We start from the raw sequence: 26,347 nt of genomic DNA, 5'->3' as shown, positions 1-26,347 counted from the left end.
TTTTCACTTGGTCTCGCCATCCTTTATTCACTCAGATGCTCCAACGTGTCAATCTGGTAAAATCCATTTCTCAGCCAATGACCACCCTACACAAGAACGGGAAGATAAAGGGACCCACACAACCCTTTCTCCTCCTTAATCATTAGCTCACTAGCTTTTGGCAAACCATGTCCTTTGCCAAGCAGCGCACTTCCGTATGAAATGGAGCAGGGCCCCTCCCGGACCTCCATGCCGTCACTGGCGCCCCTGGAGCAGACCCGACCTGCAGGCACCCGCACTCGGGGGTGCTTCCCGGCAACCCAAGGGCTTCTGGCCAGCTGGGAATACACCTGCGGATCTGGCAAGCTGAAGCAGCGGCTCTGCTGCTGTGCCTCTGCGTCATGTCACGAGTCAGCATGTCTGTGCGACAGCGTGTCCTCTGATTTTGCTTCCTTGGTCCCAAGCACAGAGTTAACAAATTCCATAGGGTCTGGTCAAGTGAGCGTGTCTGCAAACATGTGACGCATTTCATCTTCAGTGACGAGTCACGTGATGCTGTACCTCACTTCTTGACCACAATCTGACACGACTATAATGAAGATCGTAATTTTTAATTGAAATTTTAGTCAACATACAGTGCAATCTTGGTTTCTTCCACAAGGTGGTCACTTTCCTACTTTTGTAGGCTTGCAGTTTTGTCCTCTCAGACCTCTGACTGATTTCTTGGGTGTTCAGAAGGATTTGATAAGTATCTAGCTGTGTTCGAGGGGCAAAGACGAGCTCAGGGCCCCCTGACTGCTCTGCCATCTTAACACCTCGTGGTCATAATTTTGTTTTTTTAAAACAAAATTTTTAAAGATCCACACCCTTCTCTAACTTAGATGTGGTAGCGTGAAGCACCTGTGAGGCATCCGCTGTACTCCTGCTTCAGCTGGTAACGTCCACATGCAAACGAGACATTTGGGGGCGGAAGGACGAGAACAGTCACGACAGGCATCCATGCCTGAGACCTCACTGTGCTAATTAGTGGCAATTTACTTTTTTGAACAGGTTTAGTCTCGTGAATTTTGAGGACATTCTGCGTTTTTAAAAAAAATGTAAATATCTGTACAAATTAAATCTATTCCTAGAACAGAGAAAAGGACTGGACAAACTGAAGGAATCTGGCTAAATCTGTAGTTAATAGCATTATATATCAACATTTGTTACTGCTCGGATATGTGCCCTGTATCTACACTGCAGGAGGTGGGCGGGGGCTATGGAAAGTCTCTGTACCACCTTTCCATTTCTCCTGTAAATCTGAAGTTATTTCAAAATTAAAAACTTACAAAATCTGAATCTATTAAATACAACACACATAAGGGGACTATAATGGCCTTATGGCTTCAGGAAATGGGTAAGAGGAATCTGAAAGCCTGAAATCTTCAGAATTTTCTAAAACAGGGCAGCCCTGGTGGCCCAGTGGTTTAGCGCTGCCTTCAGCCCGGGGTGTGATCCTGGAGACCGGGGATCGAGTTCTGCATTGGGCTCCCTGCATGGAGCCTGCATCTCCCTCTGCCTATGTCTCTGCCTCTCTCTCTCTGTCATGAATAAATTAAAAAAAAAAAAAAAGAATTTTCTAAAACAAGTTGCCATGAAGAACTCAAAAAGTTAAGCATGCAGCTTATAAAAGTCAGAAAAGTTGAAATACTAATTTTGATTCAGCAATTAAAACTCTTGAAAAATTCATAATACAAATGACTTACTCTTCTATTATAAATTATTTTTGAAAAAATAATGTCCTGAAGCCCTAAAGGCATATAGTCCACTTTAACAATTTTTTAATTTAATGAACTGTTTTTAACTACGTTCTATTTTATTTTTTTGTTAAAAATTTATTTATTCATGAGACATACGCAGAGGGAGAAGCAGGCTCCCCGCAGGGAACCTGATGTGGGACTCGATCCGAGGACCCCAGGATCATGCCCTGAGCCAAAGGCAGATGCTTAACCCCTGAGCCACCCAGGCGTCCCTGTTCTGCTTTATTTTTAAAATAAACTTTTTAAAAGTAAGCTCCATGTCCAATGTAGGACTCGAACTCACAACTCCAAGACCAGAGTCCCATGCTCTTCGGACTGAGCCAGCCAGGCACCCCTCAAAATAAGTTTTTAAATGCTTCTAGAAAAAAATGATAATTCGTCATGCAATTCCATAACACGTTAGCTATTTTCAACATCAAAAGCAAATTTTAGGTAACCAGTAAGAAATGATAGAGAATATTAACAAAATGTGTTCTACTTGGAAGCACTTGATACATGACTAGGCATTAAATCGGAGTTAAAGATGAAGGTAATAACCACACGTACCTTTACTTCAGCAGGACAGCTGGGAAGACGACGTGAGAGCCGAGGGAAAGGAGGACCATGCGTGCGCATGCGGAGACCTCACGCCACAGACAGAGGTGGTGGCTAAGCAGCGCTGGGCCTCCTACACTGGACCCCTCGGGGCAGCCAGAGACTCCTCCAGATTCACTCTCAGAAGAATCCCCCAGGCTCCCTCCAGAGGGAGCCACACAGACGGTGCTAGAATGGACCTCCAGGCGCCCTGAAAGGCCGTCAACATTCCACGGATGATGCACTGACCAGCATGCTGAGGGTGCCGCCTGTGGCACCCCGCTTGGCAGCAGGCCCAGAGGAGCCCCTGGAGGCCCCTCTGACCGAAGACAGCAGACTTGGACCGTCAGAGTTCACATAACGAGACCGTGTTTAATGAACACCAAAGTTGGTGCTACAGCAGAGGGCTGTGGGGGCTCAGAGCGGGGGCAAGGGTGGCAGTGGTGGGGGGTGGGGGTGGCGAGCATGGTACCGCCTCTCAGCACCTCTGTCCCTTACTAGGGACTCACACTGTCCCCCTTGGAGCCTCTGGACAGTCCCTGGGGACAGCAGAGCAGGATGACTGGCCCCATGTTACAGGTGGAGAAACAAAGTTCCAGGCAGATTCCAGGCCTGCCTGAAACCACAAGGACTACTGGTCCTTCCTCCTGTACCACGGTGGCCCGGCTCAGAGGAGACTGGAAGAGTGGGCAGGAGAGGGCCAATGCCCCACAGCAAGAGCAAGCAGGATGGAGACGGCAGAGGCACGGTGCCCGGGGCCACCAAGGGCCGCAGCCACGTGGGAATCAGGCTGGTGGGCGGGACCCCTGGCACCTGTGGCTCGAGCTGCCACAGGCTTACAGGGCTGCTTGGGTGGCTGTTGGCTTCCCCTCCTCCCCCCAGTGCCCAGGCCCTCAGGACCAGCTGAGGGAGGTCATGTGGTGGGAGGCTGCTCCCCAAGTCTTCACGGGGCACCTACAGTCTACAGGGCCTGTGTGGGGCCGGGCTGGGTAGGGCAAAGGGGGGAGGTGGCAGCACAAGAAAGCCATGCTGTACGCCAACGACAGGGCTGAGAGAGGGCTGTAGGGGGGTGTGCAGCGAAGGAGCTGCGTGGGAGGGGCCCGGGGAGGAGGCAGGTTGCACGTGCTGACAGACGAAGACAGGGGTTCCACACTGAGGAGTCTGGGTGGGATCCTGGGGCCACCGCAGAGGCTGCAGGGGAGCGGAGGAGGCCCCCAGCAGACAGGAGGAGAGCTAGGAAGCGTGGACTTCACCGGGCAAGTCCCTGGAAATGGAGCTGGCTGGGGTGGGGTCTGTGGCAGAGGGCCCCTCCCTGGGCCATTCTGGGCTGCCTCTTTGGGACTGAGCCCGCAGGGAGGCCCAGCAGAAGCCCCAGGCTCTGGAACACCAGGACACATGATGTCCCCTCAGGCCCTTCCTCATACTGGTGCTTGACCCTCCCTCGGGAGGGGCCCAGAGCTCAGCACAAATGCTGCCCTCCCCTCTTTCACCCTGTGGTTCTCATCGGAGAGGCGGCCACAGGTGCCGGCCAGCAGGGGGAGGCGTCAGGACCCTGTGGGGGTGGGCGGGGACAGGGCCAAGGAGCGGCACCCACACAGGAGCAGCCCCCCAGGTGCGGGTGTGGTGTCTTCGGGTGCGGTGTCTTTGGAGCCACCAGCCACAGGACTCAGGGCTGCTCAGGGCTCTGCTCCAGAGCTATGCTAAGACACACCAGCAGGGGGTGCCACGGACCCACACTTGGTGGAAGGTTCCTTCTGCTGTCAGGTCCCCACCCCACACCAAGGGACTGAGACTCAGGGGCTGCAAGATGCGGCCCCTCCTAGGCCTTGGGCGCAGGAGTCCTCCAGAGCCCAGAACAGGCGAGTCCCAGCTAGAGGCAGCAGCAAGTCTGAGCAGGTCTGAGCAGGGACACCCCCCCTCCCAGCTGAGGTCCCAGCAGCCCCTGCCCGGCCCCCCACCAGAGCACCCCCACGCTGCCCACCGCAGAGCGGGGGGGGGGGGGGGATTTCATCTACTGCCTCTCCCCTGAAGAGGGGGTCTGGCCACTGCCTCACCCCCCACTGCACGGTGGCAGCCCAGTCACCACCTGCGCAGGCGCATCACTGGGTGTCAGGGTCCTGGAAGCCCCAGGCCTCCACAGCAGCGATGAGGAAGTTCTCAGAGCAGAGGGGCTGGTTGTTGAAAGTGTCGCAGTGGCCGGTGCGGCCCCGGTTCAGGTCCCCATCGATGTAGAGTGCCTGGCCACCGCCTCCACCTGGGGGAGGCTCAGGTCAGGCCGGCTGCCCTCTGTCCACTCTGCTCCTGCTCCTGAGCATCTGCCCTTGCAGGGAGCAAGCCTCACAGCTGGCCCTGCCCTGGTCCTGCCAGAGACTTCTCCAAAACCACAGGGCTGACCCTCGGTCTCCTCAAGCCCCCCTGGCCAGGGTCCCCACCGTACAGCCGCCTGTCCCCATGCCCACCCCCGTGCCTGCTCCAGCCTCCACACTCCCAGTTCTCTTGTCTGCCTGTCCCTCGGGGAGGCACCTGCTACACGGGAACCCCGGCGCCCCACAACCCTGCGCCCATCTCCCAGGCTAAGTGACCAAGGGCAGGCAGGGAGGTGCTCACCTATGATGAGGCAGTCGTTGCCTCCGGCCATGAACATGGACTCAGTCTTGGAGGGCAGATTGAAGTGACGTGTGGCCAGGAAGGGTGAGAGGCGATCTGCAGGGTCTGAGGACATGGGGCGGCAGGGAGGGGACGGGGCAGCGACAGCCTCCAAGGACACCGGCTTGGTCAGCTCCGGGTGTTTGATGACCACCCACTCATAGCGCTGGACCTCAGGCTGCAGCTGAGGGCAAAAGGGCAGCGTGAGTCCCAAGCACACAGTCCCCCGTGGGCCCTCCTGCCCACCCACTGCCCCCCGTCTTTGTCAGCGCCAGGCCCTGTGCCCGGGCCGGGGAGACGTGGCACAGGGCAGAGAAGGCTCGCTGCCTGCTCTTGCACGGTTTGGTCTGATGGTCACAAACAAGAAGCCAACGGGGGGGCTGTGGGGGCTGTGGTGTGACCACCCCAGCAGACTCACTTACCCTAAACACGAAGCACTCTCCGGTCCCAAAGAAGCCCACTTTGCCTCCAAACTTGTTTCTCTCACTCCAGTCTGTTGACAGGTAAGCCCCACACACCTGGGGAGAAAGGTCATGAGGCTGCACCCCGCCTACTTGTGGGAGCACCCCTCGCTTGTTGCTGGGGGGTGGTGATACAGTCACAGCTGGGGGGCCCTGTTGGCACCGCCGCACCACCACCCCCCCACAACCAGAGGGCCAGAGGTGGCCAGTGGTGTGAGGAGGTCAGAGTCTGGAAGGCAAGGGGTGGGCAGCGAGGGTGGGTGGGTGGCCGCCTCGACCAGCACCGGCTTATTTGGGATACTTTTGTTTCCCTCCTTGGCCCTCAAGCACGGGAAGGAGCCCACGTCCACACTCAGCCATCAACCCCAAGGATGTCCCTCACAGAGAAGCTTCCAAGAGATGACCCTGTTCTAGAATGTTCCCCAACGCCATCAGCCAGCAAAGCGCGAGATTCCCTCAGACTCAGTCCTCTGAGTGGCTGCAGGCTTTGCCCTAAGTGTCTGACCATGAGTCACCTGCTAGAATGCAGACACGGGATTCCCATGGGTGCAGGCTTGGGGGCCAAGGAACAGAGAGCCTCTACCGGGGAAGCATGTGCCCTTGAGTTGGGGGCACCTGGGTTCTAGCCCTCATGGACGCCTCAGGGCACTTCCCAGGTGACAGCCCCTGCGGACAGAGGACGCCCTGAAAACCACCTGTCAGGGTGGAGGCAGGGGGCAGACGACAGGGCAGCAGGCAGTGCTCCCTGAAGCCAGGCCCTGTGGTCTCAGGCGGATTCGGGGCTTAGAGCCCCAGGGGGACAGGGTGGGGGTCACAAGGGGAGGCTGGACTCACCCATGTGAGTGGACGAAGCCTGGGTGGAGGTTTCAGGGCAGCACCCACCCTCCCCGAAGTTCATCAGAGGCAAGGACCCCTCCTCACCTCCTTTTGCGTGGTCTTAATGAGCAAGAGGGTGGGTTCGTGTCCTTCACACTGGAAATAGAACCTGGGGGCAAAGATCACACATGCCAGCCTTACTACCTCCTCTGTGCCACCTCTGGCCACGGCATCTGGTGCCCACAGCATCCGAGATGCCCGGCCACCTGCGGTAGACGGGCCTGGGGACCAGGCATGACAAGAAGCCAAGGAGCTTCTCAGCCAAGATGAAGCCCAGAACAGGCAGCCTGGGGCCCAAGCCGTCAGCTACGCCAGGACCGCTGGCCCTGGTGTGAGGTGGGGGAAGGCGCAGGGCAGAGTCCTCAGCAGGCATAGCCATGTGCCAGGTGCTTCAGGGACACAAGACCAGAGGAACAGGTCCCTGCTCTAGGAAAGCCTGGAACGTGCCCAGGAGCCTGAGCCTCTGGGGGACACGCAACACTGGGAAGTGCGTGAGGAGCCCTGACATCGCACTGCGGTGGCACTGAGTGTCCAGGGCTTGCATGGTATCCCTGGTGGTCCTGCCTGGCCCATCCCTCAGCGGGCCTCCCACGGAGCACAGAGGTGGGGAGCAGGGGAGTGTATCTCTAGCTATGCCAACACACTCATGGGCCGCAGACAGTGCCCGCCATGAGGGCTGGGGCAGCTCTCCCAAAGTCACCTCTGTGGGGCCACCTGGGACACAAGCCAGAAACTTCTGAGGCTACCTGCCATCTAAGGCTAGACTGGAGCTACCTGGCAGAGTTGCCTCAGGAGGCGGTACGCCTTGAGGGGGCCCTTCCACAATACTGTGGCCCCACCTGCGGACCAGGCAAGTCGAGGCTGGGGAGTAACGCCCCAAGGCCTACCGCCACAGGTCACCCTGTCCTAGGACTCTGATAACTCCTAGGTGGGCATCTGCCTCCTGCATGGTCACAACACCAACGCGGGAGCCTGAAGCTGTGCTGGGTATCCAGGGCAAGGACCCCTCAGGTTTGGGTGGCCTGGGAATGAGAGAAGTCCAGGAGGAGGGGCTCCCAATTCCAGGGCCCCCAGGGGGGAGGCAGAACCTTGCCCAGGTGTATCTGAGGGCCAGTCGCCAGCCAGCAGAATATTCTGGGAGGCCCCACAGCCCACTCTGTCCTCCCATACCGCAGGCCCTTAGAGTCCAGGCCCTGGGGCCTCAGGAGGGCAGGGCCCAGCCCCCGTTGGGCTCCCGGGTGTTACCTGGTGAGGCTGTACCCGTGCTGCAGGGAGGAGAAGAGCAGGAGGGGCTGGCAGAGGGCGAAGCGTTCGGGGACCCACGACCAGATGTCCCTCATCTCCTTCACACTGACAATCTCCGAGTGGAAGTTCTCTGCGTGCACGGCTAGGTGCACAAACTGCCTGGGGAAAGCGGGGGTGGGGGGTCAGAGCACAGCCGGGACCCCAGCCCTGACCAAGCCTCCCTCCCCCACCAGGGATGCAGAGCCTCTTATATAAGCTAAGCCCGCAGGGGGATTCTCACCTATTTAAGAAACGGGATGGTGCTGACCCCTGGAGCCCCACTCCCATGGGTACAGAGGGGAGAGCACCCGGCCTGGGTCGCGACACAAGCACTTTTCTCTAATCAACGGGGACAGAGAGCGAGCCAGCTCTGCCAAGACAAGGCTTCAGAGCCAGCCGAGCACTGAGAGACAGCACATGTGAGGCAGCGGAGCAGAGAGACAGGGCCTGGACATCAGCCAGGCTTCAAGGTGGCACTACCCAAGCCAGAGCGAGCGGCCAGGCCCTGCGACAGCCAGGCTAGAGGAGGGACAGAAGCCAGGCATAGAGACGTGGTTTCCAGACCTACCTTTTAGAAAGTGAAACACTGAAAAACAGGAGGAAGCAACAGACACAGAGAAGACAGAGAAAAATAAAACAGACAAGGAGAGGTTAGTGGGAGGCACCGATGGCCGGGACGCAGCTGCCTGCGGCCCCGGAGAAAGGCCTCCGTGCCTACAGCCTGCTCAGGCCGAGACAGTGTTCGGACGCTCGCCGGGTGCTATGCTCGGGGCGGGCAGCGTACCCAGCAGCCACGGGGACAGCAGCGAGGGAGCCCCGGCAGAGGGAGGGAGTGACCCCCCAGCGAGGGCTGGGAGTGACCCGCGGCAGTCAGTCTGGCCACTACAGACCCTCTGACCCCATGGTCGGCGTCTGGCTTCCGTCTTAGCCACGGCCTTGTCCCCGAGGGCACGACCCTGCGCCTTCTGCAGCCACAGCTGCCTGAGCCGGCCGGGGCCGGGGCCACAGGGCCCCTTCTCCCCTCCCGTGGTTTTCTGTCCAGGCAGGGCTGGCGGGCGGGCAGGCGAGGGTGGGCGACCAAGAGGCTGGCAGGACAAGTTCAGGCCCCAACACCCAGGATGTGCCCCACCCCAGCTCTACCCAACGTGGGCCCCTCAGAGCAGCCTGGGGCAGGCCACACCCAAGGCCCCGAGGGGCCTGCCTACCTCTTCTGCTTGACGGTGATGCCTTTCTGCTTCAGAGCCTTCTCGTTGGCCATCTGCAGGAGCTGGATCTCCTTGCGGGAGAAGAGGCGGATGGCAAATGCCTTCTCCAGCAGCTTCTCCGGAGACACGGTCTTGGCGATATCCCTGACGAAGGCACGAATGTCCTGCTTCACGCTGTCCGACTCGAGCGGCTGCCCAGCTCTGACCTTGTGAAAGAACTTGAGGATGGCCAGCGCCACGCGGTACAGCACCTTGTACCCCTCCACCAGGAAGACATCGAAGACGCGAGCGAAGTAGCTGAGGGGCAGCTCCCCAAACAGCCAGCGCTGCCAGTCTGCGTACACCTGCAGGACATCCTCGGACACGGCCACCATCAGCTTGTGGGCCGCCTGGCAGTACTTGTTCACAAGGTCCCCAAACGTCATGCAGGATGACTCGAAGGCCAGGAAGCTCTGATCTACAAGCTTCCTGCTGGGATCATTGCAGGCCAGGATGCGGCAGGCGTTCTCAAAGCACTGGGCCTCGTCCGTGCTGTAGTGGAGCAGCAGAGCCACGACAGCGGGCAGCGCGGGGCAGAAGGACACGTCGGGGAACTGGTTGGCGATGCACAGCAGGATCTTCCGCACGGCACCCTCGCCCCGGGTGTTCAGGCAGTAGCTGGGCACCTGCGTGTTGTCCACGAACTCGGGCAAGGGCAGGCTGGTGCCGCTGTGCTTGCCCACAATCTTGCCCACGATGTCGCTGTACACGCTGGCATCTGGCGTGACGGTTCGGCAGGGGATGTCGCGGATCAGGCGCTGGTACACCTTGCCCCGCAGGGCATAGCTGTGGGCCCAGTAGCCCTGGCGAGCCAGCTGCTTCAGCTCCGCCAGTTCCGTACAGCTCAGCTCCTTGGGGCCCTGGTCCTGCACGGCAGCGTCCATCTTGTCTCTGTCCACAAAGCAGTTGTACCCTGGGGGGTCCATGGTGCAGGCCCCGGCGCCCCAGGGGCGAGTCCTAGCCTGCCAGGAAGGGCACGGAGCCGCTCAATCCCCGGCCCCCTCTCTGAGGCTTCGCGGTTAACCTGTGTGCCATCCCATATCCTGTCGGATTAAAGATCATGCTTAATACGTGCAGGCGAAGGGTCATGTCTTAAAGAGCATGTTTTTGTTTCATCTTTCTATAAAGTATTAGAAGGGCTTCCATTTCAGATAAGTTGTTATTTTGAGAATTCACTATGAGCTCTGGAGTAGAACTTCTTTCCACAGGGCAGGTACTGGAGTAGGTCACACACACTGAGTACTCAGAGCTGGGGCTGAGTTCCCAGAAGGGCTAGGCCAGCCTTCCCCCGCCCCACCTGGGCCACCAACCATCGCTCCCCCACCCCCCCGCCCCCGGGGCCACCAGCCTCCCCACCCCAGGCCACCAACCATCCCCCTGGGCTGCCAACCTCCCCCACCTGAGCTGCCAACCACCCCCCTGGACCACCAGTCACCCCCCACCCAGGCTGCCAACCACCCCCCTGGGCCACCAGCCACCCCCCACTGGGCCGCCAACCACCACCCTAGGCCACCAGTCTCCTCCCCTATCCGGGCCGCCAACCACCCCCCTGGGCTGCCAACCTCCACCACCCAGGCCACCAACCATCCCCCTGGGCCATCAGCCTCCCCCCACCTGGGCCGCCAGCCCCCCTCCCAGCCCCTCACACCCACGGGCCACCAGACCACGGTACCCCAGCAAGTCCAGAGACACTCAGTTTCTGCTCCCTGAGGCTTTGGGCCTTCACAGCTGTGCGTGCTGCACCCCACCGTGTTCCTGCTCTGCCCCACTATCCCCTGGATCAGAAGCCAGCGGCCAGCCCTTAACTCTCTAGAGATTTCAGCTAAGATTCAGGGAGAGAAGAATCACTGCCGGGGAGTAGACAAAAGGGCTGAGAAATAAATGGAAGGTGTCGGAGCTTCAACACTAACGTGTTTCTGGGTCCGAGTGAGACAGAGGTATTGGGGGATCTGGTGCCGTCCCTCCATCATGGGCAACCGCTGAGATCCAGGCAGACGTGACAAAACAGGTACGACGTGCAACCTGAGACTCTCCGGCTGATGGGTCACCGCATGTGGACGGTAAGACAGGCGTCTACCGTTCAGGATGCCACAACTTGACGTCTGTCTTTGCCAAAGGCTACCGCCTTGGCACAAAAATGCCACGTCTGCCCACGTACCTCGGACCAGCCTTTCCGCCCGAGATGGAACAAGTGTCCAGAGGTCTCAGGCTCTGCTTCAGAAGGTGTCACTGAACGACCAGACAGTTGTAATTTCTCCTGCATCTATAACATTCATCTGAAAACATAAAAAGGAAGTTGAACCTTAAGGATGCAGAGCAGAAATTGAAAGAATCAGTGAGAGGGTGGCTTGAGAAAGCGCCTTCATACGGTGTGGTTTCTTTCATTGTGGTAAAATATGCATAAGATTAGCCATTTTAGCCATTTTTCAGTGCATGGTTCTGAGACATTAAGTGTGTTCACACGGTTGTGCAGCCCTCACCACCATTAGTCCCCAAATCTTGTTCTTCTCCCCCAGTTGAAACTCCACCCCCATTCAACAAGGACGCCCCCTCCGCAGCCCCTGGCGCCCACCCTTTTACTCTCTATGAATGGGACACCTCTAAGGGCCTCACAGAAGTGGAATCATGCACACTCATCACTTTGTGTCTGGCTTATCTGAGCACGACGTCCTCAAGGTTCATCTAGGTTCATAGTGTGTATCAATTTTTTTTTTAATTTAAGACTATTTTTTATTCTTTATTCTTTCTTTTTTTTTTTAAGATTTTATTTTTTAAGTAACATCTACCCCAACATTGGCCTGGAACTCACAACCCCAAGATCAAGAGTTGCACACTCTACTGACTGAGCCACCCAGGCGTCCCTACAGCAGTTTCAAGTTCACAGGAAAACGGAGAGGAAGGTACAGAGATTTCTCACACCCCTTGCCCTCACACATCCACAGACGCCTCTGTGGTCAGTACTGCTCACCAGAGGGGGACATCTGCCACAGCAGCTCAGCCTGCATTAACACATCATCATGACCTGAAATCTGTAGAGTAACTAAGGTTCGCTCTAGATGTACATTCCAGGAGTCTGGACAAACGTAGGATGACATCTCCTCACAACAGGACCATATAATTTCCACTGCCCTACAATACCTCTGCGCTCCACCTGTCCATTCTGCACCCGTCAGAATTTCATTCCTTTTTTTTTTTTTAAGATTTTATTTATTTATTCATGAAGGATACAGAGAGAGGCAGAGACACAGGCAGAGGGAGAAGCAGGCTCCACGCATGGAGCCCAATGTGGGACTCGATCCGATCCCGGGACTCTGGGATCACGCCCTGAGCTGAAGGCAGATGCTCAACTGCTAAGCCACCCAGGCGTCAATTGATACCGCTCTTATAGGAGCTTCCTCATAGAGAAGATTAACTAAAATAAAGGCTTTGTGACAACATCCACATAACATGTCCCACCAGCAATGCCTCACCCACAGCAGGACCCGGCCTACTGCTGGGCTGGAGCCTTCCTTTTCAGAAGAAAGTAAGTCTTGGGCACCTGGGTGGCTCAGTCAGTTAAATGTCGGCCTTCAGCTCAGGTCATCATCCTGGGGTCCTGGGATTGAGCCCCGTGTCAGGGTCCCTGCTCAGTAGGGAGTCTGCTTCTCCTTCTGCCTCTCGCCCCACCATTCATGTGCTTGCACACTCTCTCATGCTCTCTCAAATAAATGAATAAAATCTTAAGAGAAAGTCTTTTTTTTTAAAGATTTTATTTATTTATTTATTCATGAGACACAGAGAGAGAGAGAGAGAGAGAGAGAAGCAGAGACACAGGCAGAGGGAGAAGCAGGCTCCATGCAGGGAGCCCAATGTGGGACTCGATCCGGGGACTCCAGGATCATGCCCTGAGCTGAAGGCAGGCGCTAAACCGCTGAGCCACTCAGGTGTCCCTGAAGAAAAGAAGTCTTAATGGAGCCGGTGTATTTGCTCTATCCTGAGTGGGAAAGTAGCCACGGCCCCCTCTTCCCCAGGCCCTATGGCTGCTCCCAGAGCCATATCCAGAGCCATGCCCAGGCTGTGTCCACAGCCCCCATGTGCAAATTACCTATAGGTTTGTGGGGTTTTCGTTTTTTTTTTTGTTTTGTTTTTTGTTTTTTTTTTTTTATAAATTTTACATGATCTCTACCCCCAATGTAGGACTCAAACTCACAACCTGGAGATCAAGAATCACATGCTCTCCGGACTGAGCCAGGCAGGTGTTGGACTTATAGGGTTTAAACCCTTCATTCCGGGCTCTGGGCCCACTAACCTCTGAAGAGGACCCCAGGCCCATCCTGTGTGCATGAACAGCAGCAAATTATCAGGGCAGTAAACATGTTTATAAGCAGAACAAGAGCTGGGCAGGACAGCACCAATCCTCACTCAACCGGCCTCACGTTCAGGTGGAATATTAAACTGGAAACTCCAAAAACGATTATCGCACTTTGCAAAGTTCCGTCAGAAGGGCCTCCAGGGAGAAGCAGACAGTTTCATTTGCTGCAACAAGTAGCTCAGGGACACGCCGGACTCCGAGGGAGTCGAAGGCAAGGGCATGTTCAGGAGACCCCAAAGGAGCTCCCTGGACCCGCACAGGTGTCCTCTAGTCCCCACCCCAAGAGGGAGCGCAGCATTTCCGAGGCCAGGCACTCAAGGCTTGCAGTGACCGCCTCAGGTGTCTATAAAACCAGATCCAGGGCGGTTTTCTTACCTGTCATTGTCATTTTTAAATAGGAACTCATAATCACAAAATGGTCAAATAACACAAAATCATGGAACAGAAGTGTCGAGTCCCGTTTCAGTCCCTCACCCCAATCCCACTCTGCCTTCCACATAAAGATGATCGCTGCTCACATGTTAGTGCATATCCCACAAGGCCTCTTCCCTAGATCTACACACACACTCATTCACCATGAAGTGGGACTGTTAAGCTCCCTACTGGGAAGGACAAGTCAGGGGGCAGGAAACACAGCAAACATATAAGATAATCAAGGTTGAAGCTCCTGCCCTGGAGCTAAGTTTTGGAGCTGACGGCCTGTCTCCCCAGATATCCCCCCTGCAGCTCGCAGCTGCCACACCACACTGCCCACCTGCCCCCCACGCAGCAAATGGGCCTCTCCCGCTTCACGTCCACACCTGGGGGTCGGGGTGAAGGGAGGCAGCAGCGAATGCAGGAGATGACCTAGGGTTCAGCCAGTCAGGCCTGGCTTACCAGCCAGCTTTGTCACTTGCTTGCCTGAATCTCACACAAGCCTGCCTCTTCCCCCAAAGGGCAGGTGCCTGCGTATAAAACGGAGCTGAGGGATCCCTGGGTGGCGCAGCGGTTTAGCGCCTGCCTTTGGCCCAGGGCGCGATCCTGGAGACCCGGGATCGAATCCCACATCGGCCTCCCAGTGCATGGAGCCTGCTTCTCCCTCTGCCTGTGTCTCTGCCTCTCTCTCTCTCTCTCTCTCTCTCTCTCTGTGTGACTATCATAAAAAAAAAAAAAAAAAAAACAAAACCGGAGCTGATAAATACAACCCACCGCGTGGGTGGTGGCCCTCATGCAACACCTGCGGGGTGAGCTCACACTCCAGGCTCACTGGCTGGGGGCTCAAGTGGCACCCAGCAGGCAAGCACCCCCACCACCACCACCGCTCTCTCTCACTTCTCCTTATCCACGCTCTGGCAACTTGCCAGCGGGGCTCCGCCAACAAGTGCCCCGGAAAACCATTTTCCTTGGGCCTCCTGATGGGGAGGGAGGGAGGGAGGAAATGATTTTTTTTTATCACAAATGTTGCACTCACCTAAAGGCCACCCTCCTCCCCAACCTGTCTCAGGTTCACTGCAGAGGAACAGGATGGGGCCAAGGCTGGTTTTTGGAGGGGACACCTCTCCACCACCCTGGGGGCTCCCAGAATTTGGAATGTAGGGAGATACTTGGTATGTTCTGTCCTCAGCTCTGGGCCTCGCCTACAATTCTGGGAAAATTAAAAAAATTCTACTCAATCTCCTTTCAGACTCACCAGAGGTACACTGATGATTTCAGAGAGCCAGGGCCACAGCACACCTGGTGGGTGACAACTACTTCACTAGGCTAATCAGAGTGGACCTCTTTCAATTTGAGCTCCAGTGACAAGAAGGAAGCGGCCAAGAGAGCTGAGGAAAGGTCACTATGGACAGTGAGAAGAACAGGCGCAAAGGCCCTAAGGCAGGAACAGGCTGGTGTGCTTACAGGAAGAGACGGGCATCCAGAATGGCCAGAGCACAGCAAGCCAGGGAACAAGCAGCAGAGACACCAGGGGCCAGCTCATGCACCGGGAGGGGTGTTGATTTTCTTCTAGGTACAGCCGGAAGCAGGGAAGGGATGTGATCCAACGAATGTGCTTAAAAGCCAATTGTTAGGAGGATTAATGAAGACTGTTTATAGAAAGCGCCCAGGCTCGCCTGGCACGCAGGCTGCTCAGATGTCCCCAGGGCTTCTCGTTCTGCACAGGGTCCCCTGGCCTGGTACGGGCTCAGAGACATCTGGGGAGTGACAGAGACCTGCTGGGTCATCTCACTTGACCAGTCCTGCAGAGGGGCCCCCAGCACGGCCCCCTCTGGTGGGAGAGGTTCTCCCACAGGCCCACCAGAGTCCCTTGCTCTCTCTTTAGGAGCAGTCCCTCCAAATGGCTTCCTCAGCAGACCTGCTTCCCCTGCTCCTGTAAGCCCCTCCAGTGACCCTCTCAAGCACTGTGCCTGTCCCGAGGGTTCAGGCCACCTACAGTTATTCTTGAGCAAAAATAAAACAGAACTCTCTAGGAGCCCCTAGGTGGTGCGGTCAGCTGGGCACCTGACTCTTAGTTTCGGCTCAGGCCATGACCTCAAGGGAGTCTGCTAGAGTTTCTCTCCCCTCGCTCTGCCCCCTCCTGGAGCATACTTCCTAAAATAAATAAATCTTAAAAAACAAACACACAACTCTAAGTGGAAATGAGTGACCCCTATTTCACCCAGTGTTATCTTGCTATACTGGCAACAACTCAGTCCGGCTCCTCTTCCCGTCACGCTGACCACTGTGCCCTCTGGCCACTGCCCTGGGTATGCCCAAGGCAAGTTTACATCAGGCCTGGGTGATGGGGAGGATGCTCCCCACAGGCCCCAGCCTTGCTTGCTGTGTTCTAGCCATTCTTCCTCTGTCTCTAGGGAGGAAGCTCCCACGAGGAGCCACTTTCACTGGGTGCACCCCATGAGAGTTCCTCTCAACCTCAACTCTGCCCTCCAGACCTCCAAGAAGGTCCTGGCCCATGGTGCAGGAGCCCAGGCGCCCCAAACCTGCCGGTTCTCCTCCATCAGGTGTACAGGGCCCCTGCCTACGGGAGCAGGGTGAGAGGAGAGGGCCCAAAGACCGCCTGCTGGGATAGCAGGGCAGGAGATGCCCAGGAGCAAGCAGCTGGCACCACCTGCTCAAGCGGGACCCCTCCTCCCCCATCCTCAGGGACGGCTGAGCACAAAGCCCACAGCTGCTGGCTGCCCTAGCTCCTGTAATTCTAAGGACAAGTCAACGACACAGAGATGGCTCCACTTTATAGGTTAGAGCACCAAGTACAGAGGGCACCCACGAGTCCCCAGCACACACAGAACCTGCTCAGGTCTGTCAGCCTGTGAGGCACACACGGCGACCCCTGCTGCACCCACAACCCTTTTCTCACGTCAGGAGCACAGGCCACCTGGACGGTCAGCCCCACCCAAGCTCTCTCCTCAGCCTGGGCAGGGCTGGCTTCCTAGAGCCGCACTGCTGTCCCAAAACACGGCCCAGGGTCCTCTGAGTCATGACACCTCTGCATTTCTCACCTCTTACGTGGGGAACGTGATTTTCTCAAACTCTTGGATGTGAATCTCACTTTCCTGTGACAAAACGCAGACACACGAATGAAGTCTGGGTGATTCCATCTCAACCACCCACCAACACTGGGGTCTGTGCGTCCCTTCCAGGCCGTGCCTCCCGGGGGCCCGGCATACCACCACGGCTCCCCTTGCCCCAGACTTTTATTCATTTGACAAACTTCTGTTGAGATACCTCTTGTGTGCCACGAGAGGCCAGGAAGGGCAACGGGAGACTAGCAAGGCAAAGCGTGGACATCACTTGAGCACAGCAAAGGTACCCTAGGTGTACAAAGACGGGGAGCCAGCCAGGTGCAGGAGTGCCAATGGGCACAGCAAGCTGGGGAGCCTGCGGCAGCTGGTGCCAAAGGGCTGGAGCTGGGACAGGAGGGGGCTGTGGCCTTGTGTGCCAGCTGCACTAGGAGAAGAGACACCCCCACACAAGAGAGAGCACAAGGAGAGTGAATCTAAGCAGAAGCTGGCACGATCAGACCCACATTTTAGAAAAATCGCCCTGGCGGCCGAGAAAGGAGGGCAAGGTCCAGGGAGGAGGCATGAGGAGGGGTGGGATGTGGCCACCCAGTGAGGATGAAGAGGACCCAACAGTGGGGGCAGACACGCAAGCAGGGAACAGAGAATCTGGCTCAAGGCAGGGGCGGGGTTGGCAGAGCAGAGGGTTTACTCCACGTGGGCGTATGAGGTGCCTCTTAAACCAAGGATGCCTCTCAGGCAAACGTCAGAGCAGCTTAGGTTGGAGGCAGGTCCTGCCCAGATGCCAACAGTGCTGGCTCCTGGACTTCTCTGCCACCTGTCAGCCTCCTGGAGGGCACGTGCACGTGCACACACACACGCCCTGCACGCCACCAAAGGGCCAACTGTGGTTCCACGGGGCAAGAGGCAGCTCCGTGCAGAGGGAGGGGAGGCCCGCACGGGGATCCTGACCCAGTCCTACTGGCTGCGTCCTCACCCCTGGCCGCAGAACAGCTCACGGCCCAGGGCTGGGTCTGCTGCGCCTTAGTCATCGAGCACAGGACGGGGCGGCTGTGCCGCGGGGGTCAGCAGCTCTGTCTCAGCATTTCCTCTGCGTTCTGAGCAATCCTCCATCTGTTCAGGGAGCAGGACCAGCACACAAGGGACCGAGAGGAAGGTGGTGCCGGCCCCAGCCCTGTACGTGTGCACATGTTGCGCATGCACGCAGCAGGACAGCAGGACAGGTGACATGCCTGGTTCTGGGCCTGCAGAGCTCCAGGGGACAGAGAAGTGTCCCCCTGCCAGGCACTGTCCCCGTGTGGAAGGCATGGCTTTTCACTCTCCAGGTGGCCCCTCAGCCTCGGAGACCACCAGTGTCCCTCAGGGTGGAGCCTATGGAAAGGCAGGGGGACAGCAGAACGAGGCGTCCCTTGACAAAATCTACTTGGCATCAGAGACGGGCATGCGGAGGTGACGCCACCCCACTCCAGCCCACCTTTGGGCGTGCGGGTGAGAAAGGCACGCTTGCTGCCTGGCGGAGGCGCTCGGAGTGCCAGGCGGGAAAGACAACATGCGCGGGAAGGGAGAGCTCAGCTCACGGGCGCTCGGGTACAGGCAGGCCCAGTGGAGCGGCCTGAAGGACGGGCTCCCGTCCACGGCAGGCGCGGCTTCCGGGGAGGAGGCGGAAGGAGGTGGGGGGCCAGGAGATGCCCCTGAGGCCATCTGGCTTCGACAGTCAGAAGGGGCAGGGATGGGCCTGGGCGCATTCCAAGGCAGGTGGTGACCACCCACTCCCATGACTCCGGAACCTTCTTCTCAAGTCTGAGTCAAATTGGACTTCCTCATGAGGCCCAGTCTTCCACGCGTCTGTGGGGAGGCCGGGAGAATGCCCCCTCCCAGCCCCAGGAATCTGCTGGAGGCCACGGGGACAGAGCTGGAGGTCACCGTGTGGAACCCGCGTGGGGATATCCACCTCCCCACCTGCGCCCTCAGCTGTAGGATGACACGTGGTTCTGCTGGGGCTGGGGGAGACGGTGCCGCAGACTGGGGTGACCAGTCACTGACCCCCAATGCCCTTATGTGCTGTCCTTTCACCCACCTCTCCCCCTCCCCCTCTTCTGCTCTGGAATCTGTGACACAGAGCACCCACCTCCTCATCCTCTCCAAATGTGCCCTTCGTCCTTCTGGTCAGACAGCAGGGGGCTCCCCTGGGCCCTAACCCCCCATATCAGCTCTCCCCAGGCTTTGCACCCCTTCTATCTAAGCTCTCACTGGACCCCATCCCCCTTTCCCCATACAATGCCCCTCCTCTATCTGGGCTCTCCCGGACCCCGTCCCCCCTCTATCACTAGTGCTCTCCCTGGACTCTGCCGTCCTCTATCTGTGCTCTCCCTAGACCCTGCCCACCCCCAATCTGGGGTTTCCCCAGATCCCGTCCCCTGTCCCCTTCTATCTGGGCTCTCCCAGACACTGTCCCCCCTCTGTCTGTGCTCTCCCTGGACCCTGCCCAACCCCCCATCTGGGCTCTCCCCAGATCCCGTCCCCTGTCCCCCTCTTTCTGTGCTCTCCCTGGACTCTGCTCCCCTCTATCTGTGCTCTCCCTGGACCCTGCCCACCCCCCATCTGGGCTCTCCCTGGACCCCATCCCCCCTCTATCTGTGCTCTCCCTGGACTCTGCCCCCCTCTATCTGTGCTCTCCCTGGACTCTGCCCCCCTCTATCTGTGCTCCTCCTGGACCCTGCCCACTCCCCCATCTGGACTCTCCCCAGATCCCGTCCCCTGTCCCCCTCTATCTGGGCTCTCCCTGGATCCCATCCCCCCTCTATCTGTGCTCTCCCTGGACCCTGCCAGTCCAGGGTCCTTGTTTCCTATCCCCTCATCCCTGCAGGGCAATTTGAGGCAGGGTGGGCAGCCTTGGCTTGATGCTCCCCAACTCTAGAAGCCTTTACATCTCTATCACTTCATTCACCTCCCAGTCAGCTCTGAAACTGCCATAGATGGTGTGTCACGAACAACCCACTGGCTCGTGATCCCATCCAAGAGCTCCTCACGGTCCTCTCCCCTCCTCCCACAGTCGTGACTCCATCTCCCCTTACCCAGCGGCCCCTACTCCCTCTCCCACTCAGCCTAGACCCGCCTGCCAAGCCCCTCCCACCCTCTTGCCTCTGCCAGCAGGCACAGCCCCGGGGAAGCAGCCTGCACAACTTCTCCAGGCCTGCACACAACTGCCGAGCTGCCCTCAGAGCTGCCTGGCCCGCATCCTCTCTCCCTGTGCACACCCCCACCAGGACAGCCTCACACCCACCTGTGCGCTTGCCCTGTCTACCTGGCCCTGCATCCGCATCTCCCCCGGGGCCTGGATCTCCGTTCCCCCGCCCCCCACAGCGTTCCCTCTCTGCTCTGAGAACCCATAGGCCGCTCCAGCTCTGTTGCTCTTTTTTCTTTCCTTCCCAGCGGGGTGCACCCACCTCCCCCCTTGCAGGGACACCCTTGGGCCCTTATCTCCCTGAAACATGCAGGGGTAACCCCGCTGCTCTCAGCTCCCCTCTCCCTAGGGCTCCCTCCTGCCTCTGTCCTCCACCCTCCCCTGTGCCTGTCTCCTCACCCCTTGGCTGCCACGCCATTCCTGCCCTCATCACTCCACGTGTCTCTTAAATGTGGCTTTTGCAGGGGTCCCCGTTCTTCTCAGCCTAAAATCTTCTTGTGAACTCAGGTCCTGTAACCTCCAACTGCTCTCCTGAGCGTCTCCCCCGCTATGTTCACTCCATAGGACCCACACGGCTCTGGGCTGCACCTGACAGCCTGCCCTTCAGGATCTGGCTCTTGGTGCCACCCTCTCCGGATGTCCACTGTTGAGGAGGCCAAGGCAGGAGACACCAATCTGCTTCATTCCTCGGCCCACACGCCCCCTCCTTTGCCTGCCTTCCTGACCCCCCAGGCAGGGTTGCAGGTGCCCTCACTGGGACCCCTCCTTGTGCAAAAACGGTTTTAACTCTTGAGACACTGTTGTGAGGCCCTGCATCTGAGTCCAGCCCTTCTCCTGCCCAAGGAGTTCAGAGCTCAGGTGCTCCCATCACACCCAGTGTACTTGGGAAGGAGGAAACAAGAGAAAGAAACACGAAGACTCAGAAAAATCTCAAACCACTTTAGCCTAAGAGGAAAATTTAATTCTAAATAATAACAACAGGAGCGTTTGCCAACTTGTTCTAAGCATGTGACCTTCCCAGCAGGCATCTTCGCATAACGGGAGGGCAGGCTGTGCCCTACCTCAACCCTGAAGCAGAATAGTGATTTTTCAAAGATTAATGGCAACTGGCACTCCACGGCAACTAGCAGGCAGCCGGTTACTGGGGAACTGGACAGTGGCCCTTAGCTGGTGGCGCCCAATGAAGGGCACATGCCAGGGACAAGGGGTGTAACCATTAATGAGGCCTTACTCACAGCACAGCTAGCTGGCCTGTCTGCCTGTCTCCAGGCAGAAGTTCAAATGCGGTCTCACCAATGGCACCTGAGCCCAGGGCATGAGACCTGGAACTGGTCCCAGTTAGCCACTCAAAACAGTTCCCTATGTCCCTCTGTTGGGTCAAACCCCTGTCCCCCAGCCTGGTCTGGTCTGCCCACAAGCAGGGGCTAAGGCTGCACTGGGGCTCTGCTAATGAAGAATCTTTATCTTCTGGGCAAAAAAGGGTCCTCCCAACAGCAGGTCTGGGAAAATGCCCCCCGGGGCACGTGATAAATCAGCTAGCTGCACGGCAGGAACGGGAGAAGGGAACTCGCCTGTTAGCACCATTAGAATTCTGACCAGTCTGAATTCCAAGCAAGGTGCCTGTGACGGGTGTGCCGCAGAAGGCTGGGCACAGAGGAGGTTCTCAACAAGTATTTTTAGACCTGACAACAAAGCTGGGGCAAGAGGGAGTCTTGCAGGTATAATCATTTTAATAGGCATTCGAAACACTTCCTTGGCACCGGCATACCAAGTGCTGGAAAATAGACACAAGCTGTCAACGTGCTTTGGCTGCCTGTGGGCACATGAATGGACTGACCACGCCAACCCAGGTGCAGGTGCGAAGACAGGAAATCACAGGGTGTCAGGGGCCCCAGCTGGGTCCCAGGGTATGAGGAAGCCTTGGCCCAGGAGGCAGAAGTGACAGCATGGGCACGGAACAGGGCCTTAGTAGGCACAGCCGCTCAGGGGCCGGCAAGCCCTGCAGTCTTTAAGAGGGCAGGCCAGTGATCATCATTCATGGTGCAGAAGACAAAACAGTTCCATGGTCCAGCCGGCACAGCCCCCAAGAAGCCAAAGGGCCTAACACTGAGGCAGGGCATTCACTCCCATGTGCTTGGTGGTGAGGAGGGACAGCCCCAAAGGACAGCGAAAGATGCTCGAGGCAGGAGTAATTAATGCATATACCTGGATCTTTCTAAGGCCAGTAGTTCTACCAAGGTGGGGAGGCTAGAACAATCCTTGCTGGAAAAGGAATTACTGAAGATCATTAGAGAACCCTAATGATTCAGGGTTCTCTAATGATACAAGGAAATGCTGAGGGGACAGCATGTGGAGGGAAGCTTTGGTGGGAGCAGATAAGGAGCTACATTTAGAATACTACACAGCAAGGCCTTTATTGGTAACAGAATCGCCCATAGGTAAGCAACCCTCACTGTGTGCATACCCAATTAAAACTGTGTAACAATTAGGCAGACACAGTTTCAGATGATGGGAAATAAGCCAAGCCATGTAGACTGTGTTCTCAACCACCTGTAAAAGGAGAGAGCAAGTTTGGGTAGGCTGGAGGGAGAAACCATGACTGCTCACACGTGACCCTTGCCAGCAGGTCCTTGTGCAATACGTGGGGCAGGCAGATAAGGTCATGCAACCCAGGCAAGGGGACACAATCACCACAAGACAGAACAAGATCTTGTTTCAGGTGCCCTAAGTGAGGAGCATGTTCCATCAGAGACAAAGATAACTTCTAACAGCCCACGGTGCACTTATCCAAAGGCCAGACCAGCCCTGTGGGGCCTGGTGCCTGAGGGCAGATAGGAGCTCTTTTTGCAACACGGGCCCTTCCTCATCCTCTCCCTGCTCTGCCCCCGGGCGTGAGAAGACAACAGGAGAGAGCACCACACATTAGGCTCTGCATCAAGAGTCCTCCCAAGGTCCTGCTTGCTGCAGATGCTGATGTACCACACAGAAACTGGGGTCCTAGAGGTAGAGCAAGGGGAGCTTGAGAATTCCAAGACTTTGAATCAATCTCTGGGTCTGAAAAACACTTTTTTTTCAGAGATCTAACTGTAAGAATGCTCTGAGAGGACCAACCCTCGGCCTAGAGAGAAACAGGGTCCTTTGAGATGAGCGACAATCTGGAAGTTTCCTAAAAGGCACATAGACCTATGAGACAGGAGGGACCCTGGAATCACCTGATTTTGCACCTTTAGTATTTTACATTTTTCTGTTTAACCAACAGGGGCCCTATGACAGAGATAAAAAGCCCACCATCCTGCCCCCCAACCCCAAAGGCAAGGGCTTATTAATCAGACATCCACTACCTCACCCACCCTCTGTTGTATGGACATAAAACATCAGGGGCCTCCAGGCTTCTCTTGCTGGCTCCGTACACTCCTCTGGGGAGGCCCACCTGTCCCTATGGCTTCAGCACCACAGGAAGGAGTCCCCTAAATGCTCTCGAGCCAGGATGTTCTCTCTGGCTCTAGACCAACATACATCCGCCTACCATCAGGAAACCTCACCGACCCTCAGCTCAGCATCTCCAAACAGAAAGTCATCACCTGCCCCCAAGGCAGCTTCTTTCCGGCACCCTGTGTGTGTGACGTGGCACTGCCAACTGCTGTCACCCAATCTTGGAGTGTTTCCTATGCCTTTCTCCCTGCCCCTTCCCCTCCTGGCAGCCACTTGTCTCAGGGTCCTGCTGCAACCTGCACACCCCCCCACCCCCAGCACCTTTTTCTGTGCTGGGCCTACATCTCATAGTCTAGGTAGACTTCAGTGGCCCTTGACAGTTCCAACTTGGCTCAGGCCTTCACCCCTCAATGTGCCTACCGCTGCCCAGTCACCCATGGTCTGGGTGATCTGGTCAGTACCCACAAAGCTGAGATCTGTCGGGGGCTTCCCAGGGCTCTCAGGGTAAAATTCAAACCTGGGCCTGGAACTCAAGCCCCCTTCCCCACCTGCCACCAGCCTCGCTCTTGCTGACTGCCAGAGTTTCCCAAGGCGCTTCCTGCAACGGCATCGTGCAGGGTAGCCGTGCCTTCCTTCCTTTGCACGCACAGGCAAGGTCCCTCTGCCCGGAAGGCTCTTTCTCTCACGTGGTCTTGCCACATCTATTCCTCCTTCAAAATTTAGCTCAAGCCCTTCTCAGGAGTCCCTACCGAAGGCCCACGGAAGGTTCTTGCTTGCTTCCTACAGCAAACTGTCCACCTCTCAAGGCAGGCGGTGCCACAGCGCACTGTGAGCTAAGGGCAGAGGCTCCTGCAGCTCTGCAGCCACATGACACCTGTGCTGGGCCTCCGTGTGCGAAATCAAGCAGGATTTCGATAAACTTGTGTTGAAAGCATAATGAAAGTCACTGAATAAAGAATTTAAGTGGATTCTTAATAAAATGCCTGAGGTTGTTTTTTTTCCCTTTGATATTACTTTGATATTATCTCCACTTGGAAAGTGACACTTGAAACAGCCACTGAAATTGCTGCCTTGCGTTGAAAAGGGCTTCTTTCTTCCATGAACAGAGTTGTCATAACAGGAAAGGTATGCTTCAACAGGTAAAACATTGAACAGGGTAAACGTTAAGTGCTTTTTTATAACCTGCCTCATTGTTCTTATGTACTTAAATCTGAAACCAACTAAAAGCGGACACTTAAATACATCTTCTGAGGTTGGCTCAGTCTGTAACTAGAATTAGAAGCAACACCGTGTGCCCAAGGTCACTGAGCCTGCTGGACAGTCCTGGCAGGTGCGGTGAGGCCCACCTGCAGGTGAACTTGCAGACTCGGGAGGTGAATTTTATTACTGTTATGAAAAGCCTGCGCAGACGACGCCTACGTTCCCTGAAGGTCACCCTTCACCCACATGAAAACCACTGCACTAGCTTGAGCACTTTGGTTCATTCCAGCGGTCATTAAGACAGCACCCCTTGGCTACTCCAGGCCAGGCAGAGGGGAGCAAAGATGGACAGGACGTGCCTCTCTCCCTGCTCCCAGGTAGACAAGCTTCTAAACAGATCACATGCTACCCGATAAGTACTTCACATAAAGGCTTTATCTGACGGCTGAGAAGATTAGTTGAGGACCAACCTTCAGAACAAAAGCAATTGCATGTGGAGGTTACACGACTGGCCAGGGATAACTGCAAAACCTTCGTGAGATTTCTTGATCGCTTTTTATCTGGGTTTGTTTCTTGCTGCCTGTATCCCTTTCAATGACCAAAACCTGCATCCTTGTCTCCAGGACAATTAAGCAAACAATTACAGGTGTCTGCTATGTGCCAGGGATAGACAGTGAAGATGGACCACTCGCCTTCAAATGGAGGAAACAGCTACATCTGTGCAATAATGGGTTTGGAGTTTTTTTTGTTTGTTTTTCAATCGCTGGGAAGTCCCCCGCTGGCTCCTAGCAAACACACACGATGAACACCACCTTCGAGTGCCCCTATTGGCCCTGAAAGGCAGACAGACACCTGACCAGGGATAGGAACCTGGGGAACACTGGAACACCAGCATCTCGGGCATGCTGGTCACTTGGCCCACCGCTATCCTCACAGCCTCCCTGTGCCCCCCTACAGCCCAGGGGTCTCTCAGGCAACCTCTGCCCTTTAATGCCAGCTCCATGGGTGGTGATCCAGGAGACCCACAGTGCCTGCTCCTGTGCTGAGTGAGGTCATCAATGAAAACCTGGGGCCGGGCACCCAGCACCCCCCACCAAGGAAAACCAGGACCCGGCGCAGCCCGTCCCCGACCTCCAGCTGTGCTTGCTCAAGGCTTGGAAAGCACGGAGCGGGCCCGGGGCCCTGCGGAAATGCTTCCTGCTGCCGGCGGGGCCTGGAGGACGGCTGCCCCGGCTCAGCACACGGGCTCAGCACACGCCGGGCGCTCCGAGGCTGGTCACAGGCACCGGGGCGGCGGGGGGCGGCCGTGTCACCCCGGGAGGGACGCGGTGGCGGGTCGTCAAGCGCAGGACGTTATCAGAGAAGCGGCTGCAATTTCGAGCCCAGAAGAGGATTTCCTACCCCGCAGAGCCGGAAAGTGCCCCGAGAGCAGTGACACGGGAGCAGCTCCTTCCGTCGCTTGGCCCGGGGCCAGCCGCCGCTCGGGGTGCCGGCCCTGTCCTGGGTGGGCTCCCGCCGCGGGCTCGCCCCGCCCGGCGCTCGGTCCCGGTCCCGGGGGGGGGGGCGGGGGGCCGGGAGGGCGGACGGGCTCCGGACCCCCGCCCCGACCCCTGCGCCCCCGCGTCCCCCTCCCTCCGCGCGCGCCCGCCGCGGGGACAGCCGGCGATCCGGCCCCGCTCCCGGCCGTCACGCCCCCGCCCGCCGCGCCCGCCGCGCCCGCCGCGCACCCACCTCCGCCCGCCGCGCCGCTCCTCCTCAGCTCGCCGTGCGACCGAGCGCGGGCCCGTCTGCGCACGCGCACACTTGGCCCCGCCCCCGCCG

At 57.2% G+C, this 26,347-nt stretch overlaps 1 protein-coding gene across 6 annotated transcripts; it reads right to left on the bottom strand.

Moving 5' to 3' along the window:
• On the bottom strand, positions 1-26,347 carry TBC1D24 (TBC1 domain family member 24). Of its 6 annotated transcripts, none has more exons than XR_012035397.1 (10): positions 26,258-26,347; positions 11,021-11,138; positions 8,824-9,905; positions 8,187-8,204; positions 7,580-7,738; positions 6,380-6,443; positions 5,420-5,515; positions 4,959-5,181; positions 2,325-4,605; positions 1-1,559 (listed from the first exon to the last, which is right to left on the bottom strand). XR_012035397.1 is itself a non-coding variant. In XM_072835390.1 (9 exons), the coding sequence occupies exons 3-9, from the start codon at positions 9,786-9,788 to the stop codon at positions 4,451-4,453; spliced, it is 1,680 nt and encodes a 559-aa protein (XP_072691491.1). In that variant the 5' UTR covers positions 9,789-9,905; positions 11,021-11,138; positions 26,258-26,347; the 3' UTR covers positions 1-4,450. The 6 variants fall into 6 exon arrangements, 4 of the variants coding, with proteins under 4 accessions (XP_072691491.1, XP_072691493.1, XP_072691495.1 ...); XR_012035398.1 differs by having other exon boundaries at positions 1-568; XM_072835390.1 differs by having other exon boundaries at positions 1-4,605.

The sequence above is a fragment of the Canis lupus genome, chromosome 8, assembly GCF_048164855.1.
Source record: "Canis lupus baileyi chromosome 8, mCanLup2.hap1, whole genome shotgun sequence".
In the NCBI taxonomy this organism is placed as follows: Eukaryota; Metazoa; Chordata; class Mammalia; order Carnivora; family Canidae; genus Canis; species Canis lupus.
Note: the sequence above shows the minus strand (reverse complement) of the source record. Positions and strands in the feature narration are given on the sequence as shown.